The sequence below is a fragment of the Pipra filicauda genome, unplaced genomic scaffold (genome assembly GCF_003945595.2).
Source record: "Pipra filicauda isolate LSUMZ 115617 unplaced genomic scaffold, ASM394559v2 scaffold129_size2064235_pilon, whole genome shotgun sequence".
NCBI lineage: Eukaryota > Metazoa > Chordata > Aves > Passeriformes > Pipridae > Pipra > Pipra filicauda.
Genome location: NW_024103762.1, coordinates 1,939,985 through 1,958,060, shown reverse-complemented (window position 1 = coordinate 1,958,060; position 18,076 = coordinate 1,939,985). Strand labels below are relative to the sequence as shown.

At 41.6% G+C, this 18,076-nt stretch overlaps 3 protein-coding genes across 8 annotated transcripts in view; 2 read left to right on the top strand and 1 right to left on the bottom strand.

Annotated features, from left to right (window-relative positions):
• Positions 1–197: 197 nt before the first annotated feature.
• Positions 198–3,760, bottom strand: AIMP2 (aminoacyl tRNA synthetase complex interacting multifunctional protein 2). Its single transcript, XM_027726282.2, has 4 exons — positions 3,638–3,760; positions 1,917–2,123; positions 1,187–1,418; positions 198–728 (listed from the first exon to the last, which is right to left on the bottom strand). The coding sequence occupies exons 1-4, from the start codon at positions 3,755–3,757 to the stop codon at positions 343–345; spliced, it is 945 nt and encodes a 314-aa protein (XP_027582083.2). The 5' UTR covers positions 3,758–3,760; the 3' UTR covers positions 198–342.
• Positions 3,761–3,929: 169 nt separating this feature from the next.
• Positions 3,930–15,450, top strand: PMS2 (PMS1 homolog 2, mismatch repair system component). 3 transcript variants are annotated; one of them, XM_039391208.1, is made up of 16 exons: positions 3,930–4,078; positions 4,313–4,452; positions 5,035–5,121; positions 5,874–5,976; positions 6,681–6,864; positions 7,364–7,531; positions 8,722–8,819; positions 9,547–9,646; positions 9,940–10,024; positions 10,416–10,568; positions 11,580–12,474; positions 13,283–13,450; positions 13,920–14,020; positions 14,115–14,284; positions 14,669–14,812; positions 15,362–15,450. In XM_039391208.1, the coding sequence occupies exons 1-15, from the start codon at positions 4,059–4,061 to the stop codon at positions 14,810–14,812; spliced, it is 2,616 nt and encodes an 871-aa protein (XP_039247142.1). In that variant the 5' UTR covers positions 3,930–4,058; the 3' UTR covers positions 15,362–15,450. The 3 variants fall into 3 exon arrangements, with proteins under 3 accessions (XP_039247142.1, XP_039247144.1, XP_027582078.2); XM_039391210.1 differs by lacking the exon at positions 15,362–15,450 and having other exon boundaries at positions 8,728–8,819; positions 14,669–15,100; XM_027726277.2 differs by lacking the exon at positions 15,362–15,450 and having other exon boundaries at positions 14,669–15,100.
• RSPH10B (radial spoke head 10 homolog B) overlaps positions 15,398–18,076 on the top strand; it is a 16,380-nt gene continuing 13,701 nt past the window's right edge. For 2 of the 4 annotated variants that reach the window (XM_039391185.1, XM_027726274.2), the window contains exons 1-3: positions 16,025–16,201; positions 16,834–17,156; positions 17,844–17,919. In XM_039391185.1, coding sequence (XP_039247119.1) covers positions 16,867–17,156; positions 17,844–17,919 — 366 coding nt within the window. In that variant the 5' untranslated portion in view covers positions 16,025–16,201; positions 16,834–16,866. Of the gene's footprint in view, positions 15,487–16,024; positions 16,202–16,833; positions 17,157–17,843; positions 17,920–18,076 lie in introns of those variants that run through there. The other 2 variants (XM_039391181.1, XM_039391191.1) reach the window with 2 other exon arrangements.

Below are 18,076 nucleotides of genomic sequence, written 5' to 3'. Positions count from 1 at the left end.
TGCATTTTCATTTTGCTGTCCTTTAAAGGTCTTCATCCTTCTGCCTTCGTTCAGGAGGCTGTGGTCAAGAGAAAGGATTCATGTTGCACAGGAGAAATTAAGAGCACAGCTTGTACTTACACAGGACTAATTTACATATCTTAAAATCATTTAACAAACACACGTTAGGCATCAGGTACAAAAGAGGAAGGTCACACTCAAAAGGCAGCTGTAGTGTTTTTATTGACTTCAGAATTCCATCCAAGTGCAGAACATAAATACAGAGCCCAGAAAGGACTCACACACTACAGCAGGCCTGAGGTGGAACAAGATTAAAATGACACCCGTACGAGGAGCACAGGCTCACTTGAGCAGCTTCATCACAGAGCTGAAAGGTGCCAGGTTCTCACAGGACTTCATCCACTTCTGCACGTTGGCGGGGGCGGTGTTGGCAGTGCCCGTGTGCTGCAGGGCACACCAGGCCACCACGTCTGCCACCGACAGCTCGCTGCCCACCAGCCACGAGCTCTTGCCCAGGGCAGCGTTCATGGAGCGCAGCACTGCTCCCCTCTCCTTGCTGCTGCCTTCCTGCAGCTGGAAGATGGCTGTGTCCACCCAGCTGTCGATCAGGGTTGAGGTAACTGCGTTGTACTTGGGGCCAAACAGGGAAAAGAGGAAGCGAGCGATGTTCCCCTCTCCTTCTATCGGGCACATTGTTTGGACGCTGAACTTCATCTGGGGCTTTGGAACTGAAATTAACACAAGGAAAAAAAAAGTTAAATAGAATGGCAATTCCATGAGGTATTTTACTTGTGATGCCAATAACACTGTTAACATCATGAGCCTGATGAACAATTTTCAGCCTTCTAGGATAAAGAGATCACTTCTTGAAAACTTGAGCCAAATCTCCCACTTAATTTCTATTCTAGCTACTTTATTTGTAGGAAGTGAAAAACCCAAAAATATCCTGTGGGTACAAACAACTCTGTCAATGCCATGTGCATATGAACAGCTGTAACTACAAACCAAATCTTCCTCTGTGCCATCACTGTTCACAGCCAGGAAAAGAGAGCACTACATATGTATGCACTACATATCCACCTCGTGTCAGCACAAAGACACCAAGGCATCTGGTGGTGAGGTTTTACAGCACAAGTTTCATTTTCTCACCTACTGTAAAATATTGGTCTACAAATTTCATTCTTACCATCCTTCCAAATCAGAGTAAAGCCCAACTGATACTCGTGACGTGGCTGCTTCTTAGTCTGATCTCCAAAGCATTTCAGGAGGTTTTCTGGCACACTTTTCACTGATGAATGTGTGTGGACAGCTGACAATATTTTGTATCGTTCACAAAGCAGACTATGTAGCACTAACAAGGACAGTGGAGGTTGGGAAGGATTTGCATTGATGACAACATCTTTCAGGGCACCATAATCCTGAATGGAAAGGAAAACATTCAGCAAAGCCGCATTCCAGATCATACTTGTAAGTAGTGCTTTCATTTGACACCAAAATGTACATAGCCATGCATATGTATATCAAATTGTAATGATATTCAAGTAAATCAATTCAAGTTTGGACATTTAAAACTTGTTTGAACCTTTAAACATCCTTCTTCCTCAACACATAATTCAAGGACATGGCTGAGGTAAATTCTAGTCCAATCTGAAGCCAAAGTTAAAACTCCCAGTTTAGTAACAAACAAGAAACCAGCTGTTGTAATGTCAAAATTAACAGTTCTAGCTTGCAATTATATCCAAATGAGCATATATAGGATTAGTACTTCTAAATGTTTGTATCTGAAATCTGGATGCCCAAAATGAAATGGTAGTTGTAGGTTATCTGAGTGTCTCAGGTTTTAATGCCAGCCTTCCAGCCCTGAAAACTGAGTGTTGAGAAAGCACCTACCAACGTACCTGCCCAACCAAACTTACCTTTCCAAGCATCAAATCTAAATCTGCTCCATTTGTTGTCAAAGGAGAGAATTCATCAGTTTGAATGATATTTGTTACGTCAAAGTCAGCATCTGGCGTTTGTATCATCTTTGAGAGCCCATCCACAGCACTCTTCAGTTCATACAACCGCTTGAGAATCTCTTCCTGGCGGGACTCGAGTGCTTGAAGTGATGGGTCAACCTCTTCCTAGAGGAGAGAGAAAAACAAGGCCACATAAATGTTCACTCAGCTCAGTGTCAAAATCATCCATGGCTCACTTGACAAGAAGTTTTGAAAGACTTCAAGCACATTCAAATAACCAGAACATCGCCAATGTCACGGGCTTGCATCTCTTTTCTTTTGTCAGTATGACTGTGGTATGATGGGTTACTTAATCAATCTCTGAAATCCTCCTGTTAAACATATTTTTAAAGCATTAACTACAGCAAACTCCATAACATAGTAAAAATCAGACCACAAACACAGAACTTAAAAGCTGGCAGTGAAGTGCTGAATGAAAACTGAAAAAAGGAAGTTTAAGTTAGCTTGTCAGGTTCTCTTCAGCCCAGAAGAGCAGATGGGTAAGTTTGTGCTCAGGCTGCCAGACAAAGAAACTTTTGACAATTCAGGCAGTTAATAAAAGTAAAAAACTCTGAATGGTGTATTGTATGAAATTACTTTATGTAGTCATTCTTTGTTTCAGAGAATATAGAGAAAAAAAGACCACAGGCTTTGTTACATATCAATACCAATACAGCTTATTGTTATCTCAATTACATTAGAAGCCTCTTACCTTACAACCTCCTTTAAAAGATGAAAAATGTATTCCTGTGGGAGGTTTTAAGTCTACAAACTTAGAGTAACGTTCAAGAAAAATCTTTATATAATCCATTTCTAAGCGTCCTGAATAAGGATTATGAAACCCAACCTATAATGCAAACTACTACTTTCAGCCTAACAGATAGATAGCAAATATGGTATCCAAGTAGAATCTTTATACCCACTTAACACAACAGTCTCAAAGACAAGATAAGGAAAGACCTCTTAAGTGACCATTATTTAACTAGTACACAATTTCCTGAAGTAAAAACCACTCTGAGAAGAGACAGGTAGGTAATAGCTTGCTGTTGGAATGGGAAGGCATCTTAGTAATCGTTCCTGTGAAGTTCTGCCCAAGTCTGCTCGTGCTCAGTATCTCCACCCGGGGGAGGGCACAGCAAGTCCTCACTGAAAAGCTGTGATGCCATCGAGCTAAAACCGGGCACGAGCGGCCTGGGAGAATTCAGAGCATTCCTAGCAGTGGAGAGAGGCTGTGATCAGCTAGACCGACGTATGGCAGGATTTCGCATGTTTTCCTTATTTAAGAAAGAAGCAGCTGAACCTCGAAATGGAGGGTGTGGAGCTGGGTGAAGAACCGGGGCAGAGCCAGCGGAGCGATGATGCAGCAGAGGAAGGAGGCCGGACCGCCGGGCGGGCAGGGAGCAGGGCACGGCCATCGGGCACAGAAACCCAGGCGGGGACACGAGAGCCCAGAAAAGCCAAGCTGACAACCACCGAAAGCTTTAAAAACATTACAGAGAAGCTCCTGAAATCGCTGAGCTTATTTAACCCCGGGACGAGTCGCCGGCGGCGCGGAGCCGGCGCCGCAGGGCCGAGCAGCGTGGGCCGCGGCCCGAGCACGTCCTTCCACGCGTCCCCCCCGGCGCTCCCCCGCTCGTTACCTGCGGGGCGGCGGTGCCGGGGGCGCGGTGCAGGTTGGGCAGGCGGTACATGCAGGTGGGCAGGTGCCCCGGCGGCAGCTCCGCGCTGTGCAGCGGCCGCACCTTGTACATCGTGCGCATGGCGGCCCCCGCCCGCCCCGCGCCCGCGCGCCCGCCGCCGGCCCGCCCACCCCCGCGCCCATTGGGCCGTAAGGGACGGCACCGCCTTACTGACACGCGCGGCGACCAATAGAGCGCCGGTTCTCCCCCACGCCTTCCCGCCATTGGCCAGCGTGGCGCGGCTGAGCGGGTCCCCACAGGGCGGCAGGCGGGGCTGTGCCCGCGGAGTCGCGGAGTGGGGCCCTGTGGGGCAGGTGGGCGGTGACCCGGTAGGGACGAAGCCTGAGGGGAGCGAGTCCCGTCCTGTCCCGTCGGGATCCCGATGGAGGCGGCTGAGCTCTGGTGAGTGCCTATCCCGGGCCCTGCCTCGGAACCCCCCGCCCGGGCCTCTTCTGTCCCCTCACGGCAGCCGCGCTCCCCGGACGGGTCCGGCACCCCTCGGTTCCCGCCTCCCCTCGCTCGGGGAAGCCTGAGGGGGTTTGGGTGCGGCCCCCCCGGGTAGCGGGGTTTGCCCTCCCTGCTCCCCTCGCCCGAGGCATCAGCACTTCACCGCCGTGTGTTCCCGTCCTCTCCCAGCCCGCCGCCCGCCGGAGCCATCCGGCCCATCGACCGCCAGTCTGTCCATCGGATCTGCTCGGGACAGGTGGTGCTGAACCTCGGCACGGCCGTCAAAGAGCTGGTGGAGAACAGCCTGGATGCCGGAGCGACCAACATCGGTAACTCTTCATCGAATTTCAAAATTTTTCATAGGCTTCTAAAGTACGTCTTTTTCCTCAAAGCAGAGTGTGTGTGTTAGCAAATCTGGGCAAATACTGTGCGGGCCAAGCGTGTTTGCAGTGATTTTACAGGTCAGATTAATAAAACATTTTGATTCCCAAGATTCAGCTGCATTCCTAGAATCACGTGAGTTGGTGTTATTTAACTTGTAGCCCCCTTGGCCACTCGGTAAGGTGTGTGGCCTGTGCAGCAGCGGTGATCAGGCTCTGCCAGCCTTGGGCTCGCACAGGGTTAAGGCAGGGCTGCAGTTTCCAGAGCTCCCAGGATGGTGGCTGGGATAATTGGGAAAACTTCTGTTCTGGAAGAAGTTCAGTGAAGCCAAATACCTGCAAATACAGGCTGGTTTGCACTACATTGCCCTAGCTTTTGTCAGCTGTCAGGATTATTTTTTTTATTATTATTATTGTTCAAGTTTGACATGAAAAACTGTCATTTGATAAATTTACTTCAGGTACAGAATTTATACTGAATACCATGTGTAAACATACCGAATTAAAATACTCTATGACTCAATTTTGTAGATATAAAACTTAAAGATCATGGAGCAGAACTGATAGAGGTCTCGGATAATGGAGATGGAGTGGAAGAGGAAAACTTTGAAGGCTTGAGTAAGTTAAAATTTTTTTATAATTTATATTTGGACATTTTGAAAGCAAATTTCAGTAAGAAAGCAACTTTTTCAAAACAAATTTCCAAAGTTTAATCTTATTTAATGGATACTTGGCTTTTACATAATGTGTGTGTGACCTGCAAGGCTTGAGCAAAACTAGACTGGACCTCTGTAGTCCTCTTGTGGTTATAGTTCTTGTAGCTCAGAAATAGTCTCTGGTTTGATTGCTTTTTTATATGGCACAAATAACAGAAATAATCACAGAGGAGAAAATCTTATAAATGTTCATTTAGATTCATTCATGTTGAATCATCAGTCATTGTTGAAGGAGTTGAGCTTGATGGAAGTGACTGCCTTGGAGCGGTGAATTATGAACTGGAGTTTTTGCTGGAGGTGAACTGACATTGTGTTGATTGTCAGATTTTGCATTTGCTAGTTTGAAATTGCACAGAGTGGAAGCAGAAGCAATACTGTGTGATGAATCTAACTAGCCACCGCAACAGAAATCATATTTCTTTCTTCATGTAACAACTGGGCTGTGAGGATGGCATAACAGGTATATCTGAGGATTTTAAAGAGATCTTGTTTATAGCAAAAAGGGAAAGGAAGCAGTATTTTGTCTTTAATCATTACGTAAAATACAATGAATAATACAGAAGATTTTTTGCTTCTTGACGTGGATGCAAAAGTTACTTGCATAGACCAGTGTCACTTTGAAATGAGATATCTATTTGAAATATCCTTTTCCAGCTCTGAAACATCATACCTCAAAGATACAAGATTTTTCTGATCTGATACATGTTGAAACATTTGGGTTTCGAGGTGAAGCTTTGAGTTCACTGTGTGCATTAAGGTAATTATTATTATTATTATTCACTGTTAGTAGAAAGTTACTATATACACAAAACCAACAAAACCCACCTTTTAAGTTTACCGATATTGATAAAACGAGGCTTTGGAAACTTCCAGTTCTTTAGTGTTAGGTCAATTTTGAGCAGTAAGTTGCATGACATCCTGAGTTCTTTCCAACCAAAATTATTCTGTGGTTCTCAGCATCTGAAATTACTCTATGATTCTAAGCACCTAACTGGTCATTTTACGTACAAAATGTAAGTGTGCAGGTCTTTACAGGATGGATCTGTGTACTTGCATGAGTGTTTGATCCTCTGATGTAAAGCTCTGTCGTATCTAAGTGCTGTTTGCTCTCTGTGACTCATTAAAACTGTACTTAAATTCCTCTCAGACCAACTATACCTTTTAAATCAGTTTTTGTCCACAGTGCTGTGCATGGAGAATATCCTGCTGGTATCTATCAAAACCAGACTTTAACTTTGCATTTTATAAGAGAGGATACATTTTATATGAAAGGGATGCAAATAAAAATGTTTGTGTGGTAGCAAGGAAAACATTCCACTACTCTGAAGAGCATGTTTTTAGTTGCATGTGTTAGTTTTCATTGAATGAATAGTACTGCTGTAGTTTCTATGCCTGATTGTCATGAGGAATAGATGACACAGTGCTCAGGGAATGATTCTGTTGCCTCTTCCCTTCCATTAGTGATGTTACCATTTTCACCCGTCACAAGTCAGCAAAGGTTGGGACTCGTTTGGTGTTTGATCACAATGGTAAAATTACTCAGAGAACTCCTTTCCCCCGCCAGCAAGGCACAACTGTGAGTGTGCAGCAGCTGTTTTACACCTTACCTGTGCGGCATAAAGAGTTCCAGAGAAACATTAAAAAGGTATGGTCAGAAATTCTGAACCCAAAGGAGTGTCACACCCCAGAATTTATTTCCTGCCGAATGAAATTCAGTTCTCTGCAGAATACATTGATTATGTCTGAGTATTTCATGCCTGTCTTAAATCTGAATCAAATAAGAAAAGAGTCTCCTTGTCTGCTTTTCTCTCCTGTTTGGCAGTAACTGGGCTTAGAGGTGCATTCAGAATTTTCAGACTTTGAAAATGATCCATATCATCATCACTTCTGCGTATTTCAAAATCAGAGACTGCTGTGTTGTGGCTAAATATCAGTCTTGTAAACATGCTGTTTGGTTTTTAAAGCATTATTTTTCACATATATATATATATATATTTAAATTTACTTTGTAAAGATTTTAAAAATTATCAAACTCACCCCCCCCTTTTTGTGCTACTCGCAAATACTGAATGCTTTGTTTATGCATCTGTGCTTTAAGAAGAGACATTTCATATAAATATGACTTTTCTGTTTCTCTCTGATAGGAATATGCAAAAATGGTCCAGCTGTTGCAGGCGTACTGTATTGGTTCCAAAGGAGTGCGGATTAACTGCACTAATCAAGTTGGCCAAGGGAGAAAAAGCTGTGTGATATCCACTGCTGGAAGTCCTAGTTTGAAGGAAAACATTGGAGCAGTATTTGGACAAAAACAGGTATCAGTTTTGTTATTGAAAAGAGAGACAATGTAGCTCTATAGAGAGATTTGTATTATCTAATAAGCCGAGGGTTGTGGGAACCCTTTAAAACCGGGAGAGGTTGGAGCAAGTGTTGATTTGTAGCGAACCCTACAGGCTGAAAAAGGAGAAACATCGCAGCCTCCACGGATTCTCCTGGATTCCAGAGTCTGCTCAGAGATGTTTTGATGGAAGAATGATTTAGGAGATGGGGTTACTGCTTAATATCTCTCTGAAGCCAATTTTAAGAGCCGTTGTGCCAGCAAATGGTCTGTAGGTCACAAGAACAAGCAATTTAAAAAATCCTAAAAATGGTGTAGATTTTGATGCCTTCTAGGTAATAGCTATAAAAATAATTGTTATCCTCTAGATGAAAGCAAAGATGAAAAAGAGCTTAAAAACATACTTCCCACAACTGTATATTACAACCATCAGAAATACTGAGTGGTTGACAGCTGCTGGTTGTTGATAAGCACTTTTTCCCTCCACAAGTGCCCATGCAGAGCTTTCAAAGCCTGTTCATGCTGGGGCTGAAAGAGGAGATGGAAGATGTAACTTTGTCTTGCCACATGGCCAGAAGCACAGCTGAAAATTGAGTGTTATGTGAATGGAATGTTTAGCTTATAGCCTGCTTTTATAGTACCAAATACTTAATTTAAAATCAGTAGAAGGTGCTTTAATGACAGAAAAATCATAGTGGCATGACTGGGAAAATGTTTGTGGTAAACAAAGCTATTCTTAGGGAGCTTGTGATTCAAATAATACATATTTTCTAATAGTTTAATTGTTCTTTCAAAATAACCTTCTGCTACTGTTTTTGCTTTGTCTTTTTTCATAAAACATGATTAGGTCAGATGTGTGGAGCTGGAGAGTCCAAACTGTCAATCATTGTGTTGTTCTGTCTATGTACATTTTAAAGCCAGGGTCTGTGAAGGAACTGAGGCCAAGGTTGTGATATCAGAGGATGAGAACAGCTGTTCATTCAGGCATTGTTCTGGTTCTCAGTGAGCAGTGCAACTGTCCTCTAGTAGCTTTGGGTGTTTTAAGTGTTTGATTTGGTCAGCAAAAACCCACCATTTTATCAAATAAATTTTAAGGCTAATAAGTAACAATAAAATAGAAGGGAAAATCTGTGCATGTTAGATGTTTCAGCTCTTTTTTTTTTTAAGTTGCAGAGCCTTATTCCTTTTGTTCAGCTCCCTCCTAGTGAAGCTGTTTGTGAAGAATATGGACTCAACACTGCTGACATGCCACCAAATCTGTACAGGTAATTAGGAAAGTACAACCCACTGTTGCTGGTGACATTTTACCATAAACCAATATTTAAAAAAAAAAAAAAAAAGTGTGGTGGTCAATAGTATTGAAGTAACTAGGAAGAGCTTAGTAAATACTGGTGTACAGTTTGGAAAGACCACTTGATTTAAAAAGGTAGTTCATGACCAAGGTGTTGGGAAGAACAAAACTGCTATTCCTTTTGTCCTAATTAGTTCTATATTACTTCAGTCTCCTGAATGCCAGCTATGTCAGTGCTCTGAGTAATTGGATGTGGATGAATTGTATCTGTGTTTATGCTTGTGTTTCTTCAGTGGTATTACTGAGAAATGGTATGAGATGAATGTGGATCAGTTTGTGGAAGCAAATTACCCTTTACTTTCTTGAAGTGTACTTTCTTTCTCACTACACCTGAGATTGGGCAGATACCGATGCATCTGTTTGCCAATGACAGTTCACAGCTGACCTCTCTTCTGCTCTCAGAGCAGAAAAATTACAAATGCTACTTTTTATGAAACCAGAGCAAGCTACTTTTCAATTGTCTGATGCCTTTTTGGAGCTGAACAATTAGCCTTTGTCAGATAAGGAATTGGGAGAGGAAATACCTATAGAAATATTTACTGATGCTGTGTAATAATGTTTCTCTAAGGCCCTTCTAAAATACTTTTCTTTTGCTTTTCTCCTCCATTTTACCTGACCCTTATATGATTGTTATCCAACAGGATCACAGGCTTCATTTCTCGCTCTGATCACGGTGTTGGAAGGAGTACAACAGACAGACAGTTTTTCTTTATCAACCAACGCCCCTGTGACCCAGCAAAGGTGAGGGTTTCATTTTTCCAGCATTACCATCACTAACTGGTTCAATTTTCTCTGAAAACCTCAGGATTTCAGTATGCTATATGAGTAGCTCATATATGTGTTTGTGGCTTGATGGTGCAAGTTCCTGTGTCTCAGGTTTTTGTTGTCATTGTGTCCGTTTGTCCAAACCAAAGCTCAGTCACACAATATAAGATTTAGAGCATTAATTGTTTTGAAGAGACTTAAATAACATATTCTGGTGGGAAATAGATGATAATAGTATTGAAGTTTTTGTTTTTTCATCTTTTCTGCAGGTTGTCAAGATTGTGAATGAAGTTTATCACTTACACAATAAACACCAGTACCCATTTGTTGTCCTTAACATTGGGGTAGATTCTGGTAAGTTATGAATAGTTTTCAGTAATTTCAGTAACTTTATTATTCAATGAAGTTTTTATTTAGAGAATTTTGTACCTTTCATCTGCATGACTTCCTGCACTTTGGGGATTTTTTATCCACAGTTGGAGAGGGAGTGATAGGGTGTAGCAGTGGTTCCACTATTTTCCCCCTCCTCTTTTTCTATACTCAAAAGTAACTTCCTATCTTAAAAAATGAAGAAAATGCAATCTTAAAGTGAGCCTAAGTACAAGAAAACTTGTATCATGTTTTTGTTTGCTGGAATGTTGAGACAGTTGCAGACAAAACAGCAAACAAAACAGAAGATAATTCTTTCCAGTAATATTTCATTTTATTTGTTAAGTGGTTATTTTTCCTTTTTTTTTTTTTCCAGAGTGTGTTGACATTAATGTAACTCCCGACAAAAGGCAAATTTTACTTCAGGAGGAGAAGTTTTTATTAGCAATTCTAAAAACTTCTCTGATGCAAATGTTTGGTAGTGATGTTAACAAACTGAATGTCAATCAGAAGCTTCTGGACATTGCAGGTAGGACAGTGTGGAAGTTTTGTGTGTTATATATGGTAGAGAATTGAAGATGGAAATATGTGGTTTTAAAAACTCAAAGAATACATGAAAAAAGTTAATAAATAAATAAAAATAAAGGAGAACCCTAAGTTATTAAGTGATTGTTAGGGAAATGACACATGAAAGCACAGCATGATTTACAGTCAACTTTGTGAGAAAAAAATTAACACAAAATTAATTGATAATGCTTGAAAGATTTCTCCCAAGATATTGGAAGAGATCTGTGTTTCCTCTACTTAAATGTCCTTGAGAAAGAATAGTTAAGGGCTCATAAATAAAATCTGAAAATTGAGTATGAGTTTATTGGATTTTAACTTAGATTCTTTTATGATATCTAAGAAAGTGATGATTCTCTTGTGACTGTACAGTCTTTCAAAATTGCTTTTCTGTGTTAACACCACCTCATCCTCCTCCTTTCATTCAACAGAACCCCTTCTAATTTTCTTTTTTACTGATGTATAGAATCAGTTTTAGCCTGATTCTTACTGTTATTTTAAATTAATCTTTAGTAAAATACATGTTGGAGTGACAGTTTGTGAGGTTGAAGTCCTGTAATAACCTGCAGATCCCATATTACAAGTGCCTATTGTGTCAGCTCCCTAACACTTTGCCAATGGAATTTTATAATGACCATTAAAGTGTAAGAGCAATTCACTTTTCATTGTCACTCAGTCATTGAACTCCTTTGATAATATAAATAAATGTGCTGATGGGACTGATTGCTGTTCCAGTTTAAAAGGAGACTATAAATTCATTCTCACTAGTGCCATTAAGTGTCTCCAGTATGTAGCTGCTTTTCTGTTTGATATTAATGCATTTCAGCCCCATACTCATTGTCTGAAGCTTAAGGGCTCCTTTGAGCAGTTTGCTATTTTTCTACCTCTTTTCATTCCCTTTACTAAAGCACATCATTTAATTCACGTTCCCAGCTAACTTTAAGTCTTGAAATATTCTTTATTCTGATTTTATCAGGCAATTTGAAGAAGACACTTCCTGAAGAGACAGAAAAACCTCAGGTAGAAATGCTGTCTGACTCTGAGACTGAAAGTCCGAGCAGTGAAGGCAAAAGAACAATGACTCTTGCCGGATTAAGGGAGTCCTTCTCCCTCCATCAAACACCAGAGTGTAATTTTCGAAGCCCTAAAAGGGTAAAACAGCAGCACAGTTCCCCCAGACAAAAGTTACTTGCTACCACTGTGAGTACTGGAAAGACTCAAAAAGCTGTGTTCACTAAGGAGCCTGGGGGTTGTCATAAGATGGACTCAAAGGTGTCAATTCTGAGCAAATACTTGAGAAAATTAGAAGATAACTCAGATTCTGGATTCTGTAGCATTTCTGAGTCAGATGCTGGATGTAGTACACCAGAGGCTGGGAGCTGCATCAATAGTGAAAGTGCAATTAATTCTGAAGAAGAATTCTGTAGCACAGAAGAACAACTTCAAAGTGAATGTCTTAAAACTGCTGGATGCAGTAAGAAATCATTGGACTGTGATGGTCAGGTCTTGGGCACTGAACCTAAGTCAGATCAAGAGAACGACAGGACTGACCAAAGTAAGTTCTCTCAAGAAGCCAATGGTTCCTCTCCAAGAGTAAAACGTTTTAAAAGCAGAAACTTTAAAAGCAAAGCAGAGGATTTGGAGGCAGGTAAATACCCTGAAGTGAAGAACACTTCTGCTGATGTGCTGGTGGAAGTTAAAAAGAAAATTGTGCCTCTTGAATTCTCCATGAAGGTTTTGGCAGAAAAGGTCAAAAAGGTAATACAGCAACAACAGAAAAGGACAGAAACAGAAAATTACAGAAGATTTAAAGCAAAAATTAGTCCTGGGGACAATAAAGTAGCAGAAGATGAATTAAGAAAAGAAATCAGGTATTTCCACTTTCTTAACACATTTTGTTCATCAATTAATAAAATGAGTTAAGGAAAAATGTAAATTCTGTCTTTGGGAGCGGACAGGGGGCTTGCAGGTACCTGTTAGCTTTGGGTCTGTGTTTTATTAAATGTCATTAAAATGTCTATTTGATGAGTTATTTTACTGACAGAGCAGCTATTTGAACTAAATGCAAACAGAATGTGGAAAAGGCACTAAAAAGGCCACAAACATTATAGATTTGGCTTAGTTCAGCCTTGTAAACTGCAGTGCAGTCAGAGGAATACCAAATTTCATGACAGATAAGAACAATCTGAAAAGACTGTACAGCTCATAGTCCTCCTCGTGTGAATGTGAAATGTGGTGAGATATGGCTGGAAAAATAAGTTACGTTCAGATGGTCACTGGACAGTAAAAGTCTGTGATTTGTTAATATTTGGACTTAAAGAATGTCATAGGAAAGTCTTGTAACTGTGAAAAGGAGGCAGATTAAGGCAACTGCCTTCAAAACCATGATGCCACCTTCAGTATTGTTCACTTGGACTATTGCTGTACTGCCTGTTTCTAATTTTATTATCACAAATGGGAGAATCCTGAACGAGTCCTGTCTTAATGATGGATTGTGTTCTGCCAGATATGGCCTCATCAGTCAGTGGCAGATCCCAGATAACTCTACTTTTCCACATTTATATCCCAATTAAATGTGATTTTTTTTTTTTAATGTGAAGTGTGTTCTGCACAAGTTTTACAGTTTAACATGAAAACTGAAGAGATGTAATTTATAATCTCTATGTTTTTTGTATACAGTAAAGAAATGTTTGCAAAAATGGAAATCATTGGCCAGTTCAATTTAGGGTTTATAATAACAAAGTTGAATTCTGATCTTTTCATAATTGACCAACACGCTACTGATGAGAAATACAACTTTGAGATGTTGCAACAACACACTGTCCTCCAAGGTCAGAAGCTGATAGTGTAAGTATTTCCAGTGCTATAACAATAACATTTTCTAAGCTTAATTCAGTGTTTCAGAAGGATAACTGATTATGCAGCATTTCACACATTCAGAACACTTGAGACTCAAGTTGGTTTTGTATTCAGTGTTTCAAAGAGTCAATCCTCACATGAAAAATAAATTCCCTGGATGCAGCTGTAGCTGTGCAGCAAGGAAGGGTCAGAGATCTCCCCGTGGCCTTACATGGCAACCCACAGTTTGTTAAGCATCCAGTGAGGATACTGCACAAGGAATGCTGGCAACGGACTTAATTCTGTTGAGTAACACTTGGAAGTAACTGTTCAGTGGTGAGATTTTTTTTTTAACAAAGCAGAGGGAAATGTTTCAATAGAGAGCTCTGTATTAGTATCTCTAGATTGCTTCTGAAGCCTGTCTTAAGTGCTCTGCACTGTGTACCTATGCAATACCATCTTTTTTTCTCTCTTTCAGGCCTCAAAATCTCAATTTAACAGCAGTAAATGAAACTGTATTGATTGAAAACCTGGAAATATTCAAAAAAAATGGGTTTGATTTTGTCATAGATGAAAATGGTGAGTTTGGACCAGTTTTAAAGTAGTTTTTCTCTCAAGAAAAAGTAATTTCCTGTATTGTTCTGTATCTTTACTATCATTGCAAATCTTTCAGCTCCTGTAACTCAAAGAGTTAAATTGGTATCGTTGCCAACAAGCAAAAACTGGATTTTTGGTCCCCAAGACATCGATGAGCTGATCTTCATGTTGAGTGACTGCCCTGGAGTCATGTGCAGGCCCTCCAGGGTCAGACAGATGTTTGCTTCTCGAGCTTGCAGAAAGTCTGTAAGTACTGCAATTGATGCTTGGTTTCAAATAAAGGCCAGATTTTCTGATCTATTGTAGGTGGCTATCTCTGTATATGCATTGCAGGGGAAGTTTATTTACTGTTGAGTGTCAACAGCTGATATCCTTTGTTCTGTTCCTCATGTTTTTATCTAGTGGAACTTGGGAAACATCCCTGGTAGTTTTTTATTGTGTTCCAAACTAGTGCACTTATGAACACTGTGTTAGGTGTGTTTTGTCTCCTGATCCTCCAGTAGGTTTTTTTGCTTTAAATGCCTTGCACGGAACTTACTCGCTGCGGTAGCTGAAGTACTGCTCTGGTGTGTGTCAGCTGTCAGTATGGAGGAAGGAAATAATAATTTATTTTTTCTCCTTTCCTTGCAGGTGATGATTGGAACTGCACTGAATGTGCAGGAAATGAGAAAACTGATCACCCATATGGGTGAGATTGAGCATCCCTGGAACTGCCCCCATGGAAGGCCTACTATGAGACACATAGTCAGTTTAGACATGATTTCACCGGAATAAGTCAGTTCCTGCTTATTAACATTGTTAATTTTAATTCTTGGTGGTATTTTGAGCTTTTACCGTGACTCTTTTATTTTAAGTAAAAGGATTTTAGCCAGTTTTCAAAGTTGGAAACAATAGCACTTGAAGGCCTTCAGCAGGGTTTCATTGTTATTCCTCTCAAGTCAGCAATACTGGAACTCATGTGTAAATAACTTTTACTGAAGTTTACTTATGTGTACTACTTATTTGTGCAGCAATCAAAACTTTCATAAAATAAATATAGATGTTTATATATAAAGATCATGAGTAGGTGAACCTCATTTACAGCAAATACACTGATTCTTAAAATGAAGTGGAACGTGATTTTAAGTCTCTAGTAATGCCATAGAACAAATACTAACTCCTCTGTGTTTATACATCCTGCATATGATAATTTTAAAGCAAATGGAAGTGATACAGAAGATAAAGTACTTTTTCTTACTTATACTAAAGCTGGGTTTCATTAGATAATTACCTCAAGCATAAATATTGCACTTAATGATTAACTTACTGGTGTCTGTGTTTCAGGGTCGAATAGAATAATTCATCTGGCATATTTACTTTTAATTAGACTTGTTCTCTTCCATATTCCAAACTTGTTTATCAAGAAGAGGGATCCCTTTTCTGACAGTGAATGCAAAATTGCCAATAAGGTCAGTCCAAATTCTGGAAATTTTGTGCAGAATCAAAATAGTTACTTTGAATCCGAAACCATTAAAACGGATGGCTAAGCTCTTCCACGTCTGTAGGACCAAGATTTGACCTAAGAAATCCACGTGCTTATGGGTTATGTTCCCTTCGCCCCTCCCTTTGCCGTGGCCGTGATGCTGCTGATGTTCCTCCCGTGCTCGGAGCCGCCCGTGGCCGATCATACACTCTGTGTGTGCCTGTCCAGGCCGCGCGGATGGGCCGAGTGCCTTCAGTAAGTCGTGGATGTTGGTGCGGAGCCGCAGCTCCCAGCCCTGCCCGCAGCTCCCAGCCCTGCCCTCAGTTCCCAGCCCTGCCCGCAGCTCCCAACCCTGCCCGCAGCTCCCAGCCCTGCCCGCAGCTCCCAGCCCTGCCCGCAGTGTGTTAACCCCGCCGTTGTTATGGCCACGGCAGCGCCGCCGCACTGCGCCTGCGCGGGGCCTGAGGGCCGGCAGGGGCCGTGAGGGGACGGGGCACTGCGGGGCGGCGGGGGCCGAGGGGGGGACAGGGCTGCGGCACCGGCTGCACCCGCGGCCCTCGGGAAGGGCTCGGCACCGGGACATCCCTCGGGAAAAGCTCGTCACCGGGCCGCCCCTCGGGAAGGGCTCAGCCCCGGCCGCCCCCGCGGACTCCCGCGCTCCCACTCGTGCCCCCCGCGCAGGTCCCGGCGCTGCCTCAGGGGTGAGGACGCGGCGATGGCCGAGGCTGCCCCTGCCGGCCCTCGCCACACGGGGATTGGGTTCTTGCGCAGCTTTCACTCGGTGAAATGAGTGCGAGTTATTATGGCAGCTGCTCAAGCAGTGCTGTAACCTTCAATTAGCCCTTAACCGGCGAAATAACTACAGCATACAGTGGTTGTGCTGTATGGTGGTTCAATCTGCAACTCGTAACCTGGGAGGCAAGTTAAATCAATAGTATCAGTGCAGCTGTGACTTTCAAACTTGCCAAACTCATATCTTTCAACTTTTCTGCATAATTAAATCTAGACACCTAAAAATGGAGTAAAGATAGAGATCTCCATGTAGCGAAATTAAGTCTACTGACACCACTTCCATCAGGATGGTTTTGATGGATGACTTGGAGGTAATTCCCAGGCAGTGCTCCCTGTTAACCCTGTGCCTGCCTGCCACAAGGTGACACCACTGCCTTGAGGACCTGCTGTGACAGAAATAAATTAAATGTATGCACGTATAATAATTACAGAAAGATTGATATTTTTTTGTGTAGTTAGCTGTGTTTTGTGGGGGTTTTTATCAGCTCGTTTTTAGGGTAAAAAAATTTACATCAGACAGAAGTAAATTTTCATTTTTCAGAAGGAAAATACACGTTGAGACAATTCAGCAGCTATGCCAAAGGGCAAGAAGAAAGATGTCAAGAAAAAAGATGTCAAGAAGAAGGACAGTAAGACAGCAGACAGTGAGAAGGCAGAAGAATCTGTACATACTCCTGATCCTGCACAAGATACTACAGCTGAGAGTGGTTTAACAGGGCTGCCAGAATTGCAGAGTGATTCAGTGAATGCCGTGGGAGAAACTCAGGCAACTCCAGAGATCCCAGAGGAGGAAGAGGAACCTCCAGTCCAACCTGTTCCTCAGTACCGTGAGGAGCCTATTCTTGCTCAAATTATTGTAAAAAGGTATATATGCTTGTTACAAATACAGCAGTGAAGTCAAGAATTCTCATTTAAGTATCTCTGCTGTACCCAGGGTCATACAAACACAGGTTTGACTCTTGATTTGAGGCAGAGAATTGGGTTATTCACACCTAGTAGCAGTGACACCTTATGAGACATACATGTAGAATTCTGCTGCCTTCAGAAGGATGCTCTTTTAGCTTGTCTGTTTTTGGCAAAGTTTTGTTTAAATATGCAGACAATTGGGGAAGAAACTATAGTTATATCGTGTCATGTTTAGATGTTGCTGCCTTTTACTGTTTAGGGCTGCTCATATCCCTTAGGAATATCTCAAACTGGAGAAGCAGGTGAATGGCAATGTTGACAAAATCCTTTAGTATTTCAAGAGGACTGTATGTAATGTTTCACATGCCAACATTCGTGGTTGTAAGCTAGTAAAGGCTACTAATGTGATATTTTTTCTTAATTGAAAGAAATATGGGTCTGAGGCAACACAACAGTTATGTGAAATATTGCAAGGAAGGTTCAAAAGAGTGGAAATTTTCTGGTTCAATTTTCTACGCAAGACACAACAGCTGACCTTTGTGTAGACCGTGGTAAATCAAAGGTCATTTATTTTTATTCATTATGGTGATTTAGGTCTACTGGCAGTGACTTGAAATCTTCATCTTTAGTTTGCTTTCTTTGTAGCTATGAAGGTGAACAAGTCAATGGATTGTATGAGGGTGAAGGATTTGCATGTTTTGAGGGAGGGGGTACTTATAAGGTGAGTATATAATTTAAAAAAAATAAAATAGTAGTGGACCAAGTTCTATCTGTAGAATAGGCAGGCTGTTTCTTTTAAGGCGGGTGGAGGTTGAGCTTTCAGAAACATTGAAAGTTAGCATTAAACTTGTTGGGTTTTGGCATTAAACTTGTTGGTT

What these genes read in the sequence shown, in the direction of transcription:
- PMS2 (XM_039391208.1), top strand. Translation starts at nt 4,059, where the DNA reads ATGGAGGCGGCTGAGCTCTG. An exon ending in ATGGAGGCGGCTGAGCTCTG is followed by an intron (nt 4,079 to 4,312) that starts GTGAGTGCCTAT and finishes GTCCTCTCCCAG; the next exon opens with CCCGCCGCCCGCCGGAGCCA. An exon ending in AGTTCACTGTGTGCATTAAG is followed by an intron (nt 5,977 to 6,680) that starts GTAATTATTATT and finishes CCCTTCCATTAG; the next exon opens with TGATGTTACCATTTTCACCC.
- AIMP2 (XM_027726282.2), bottom strand. Translation starts at nt 3,757, where the DNA reads ATGCGCACGATGTACAAGGTGCGGCCGCTGCACAGCGCGGAGCTGCCG. An exon ending in CCGGCACCGCCGCCCCGCAG is followed by an intron (nt 2,124 to 3,637) that starts GTAACGAGCGGG and finishes TCTCTCCTCTAG; the next exon opens with GAAGAGGTTGACCCATCACT. An exon ending in TACTCTGATTTGGAAGGATG is followed by an intron (nt 729 to 1,186) that starts GTAAGAATGAAA and finishes TGTTAATTTCAG; the next exon opens with TTCCAAAGCCCCAGATGAAG.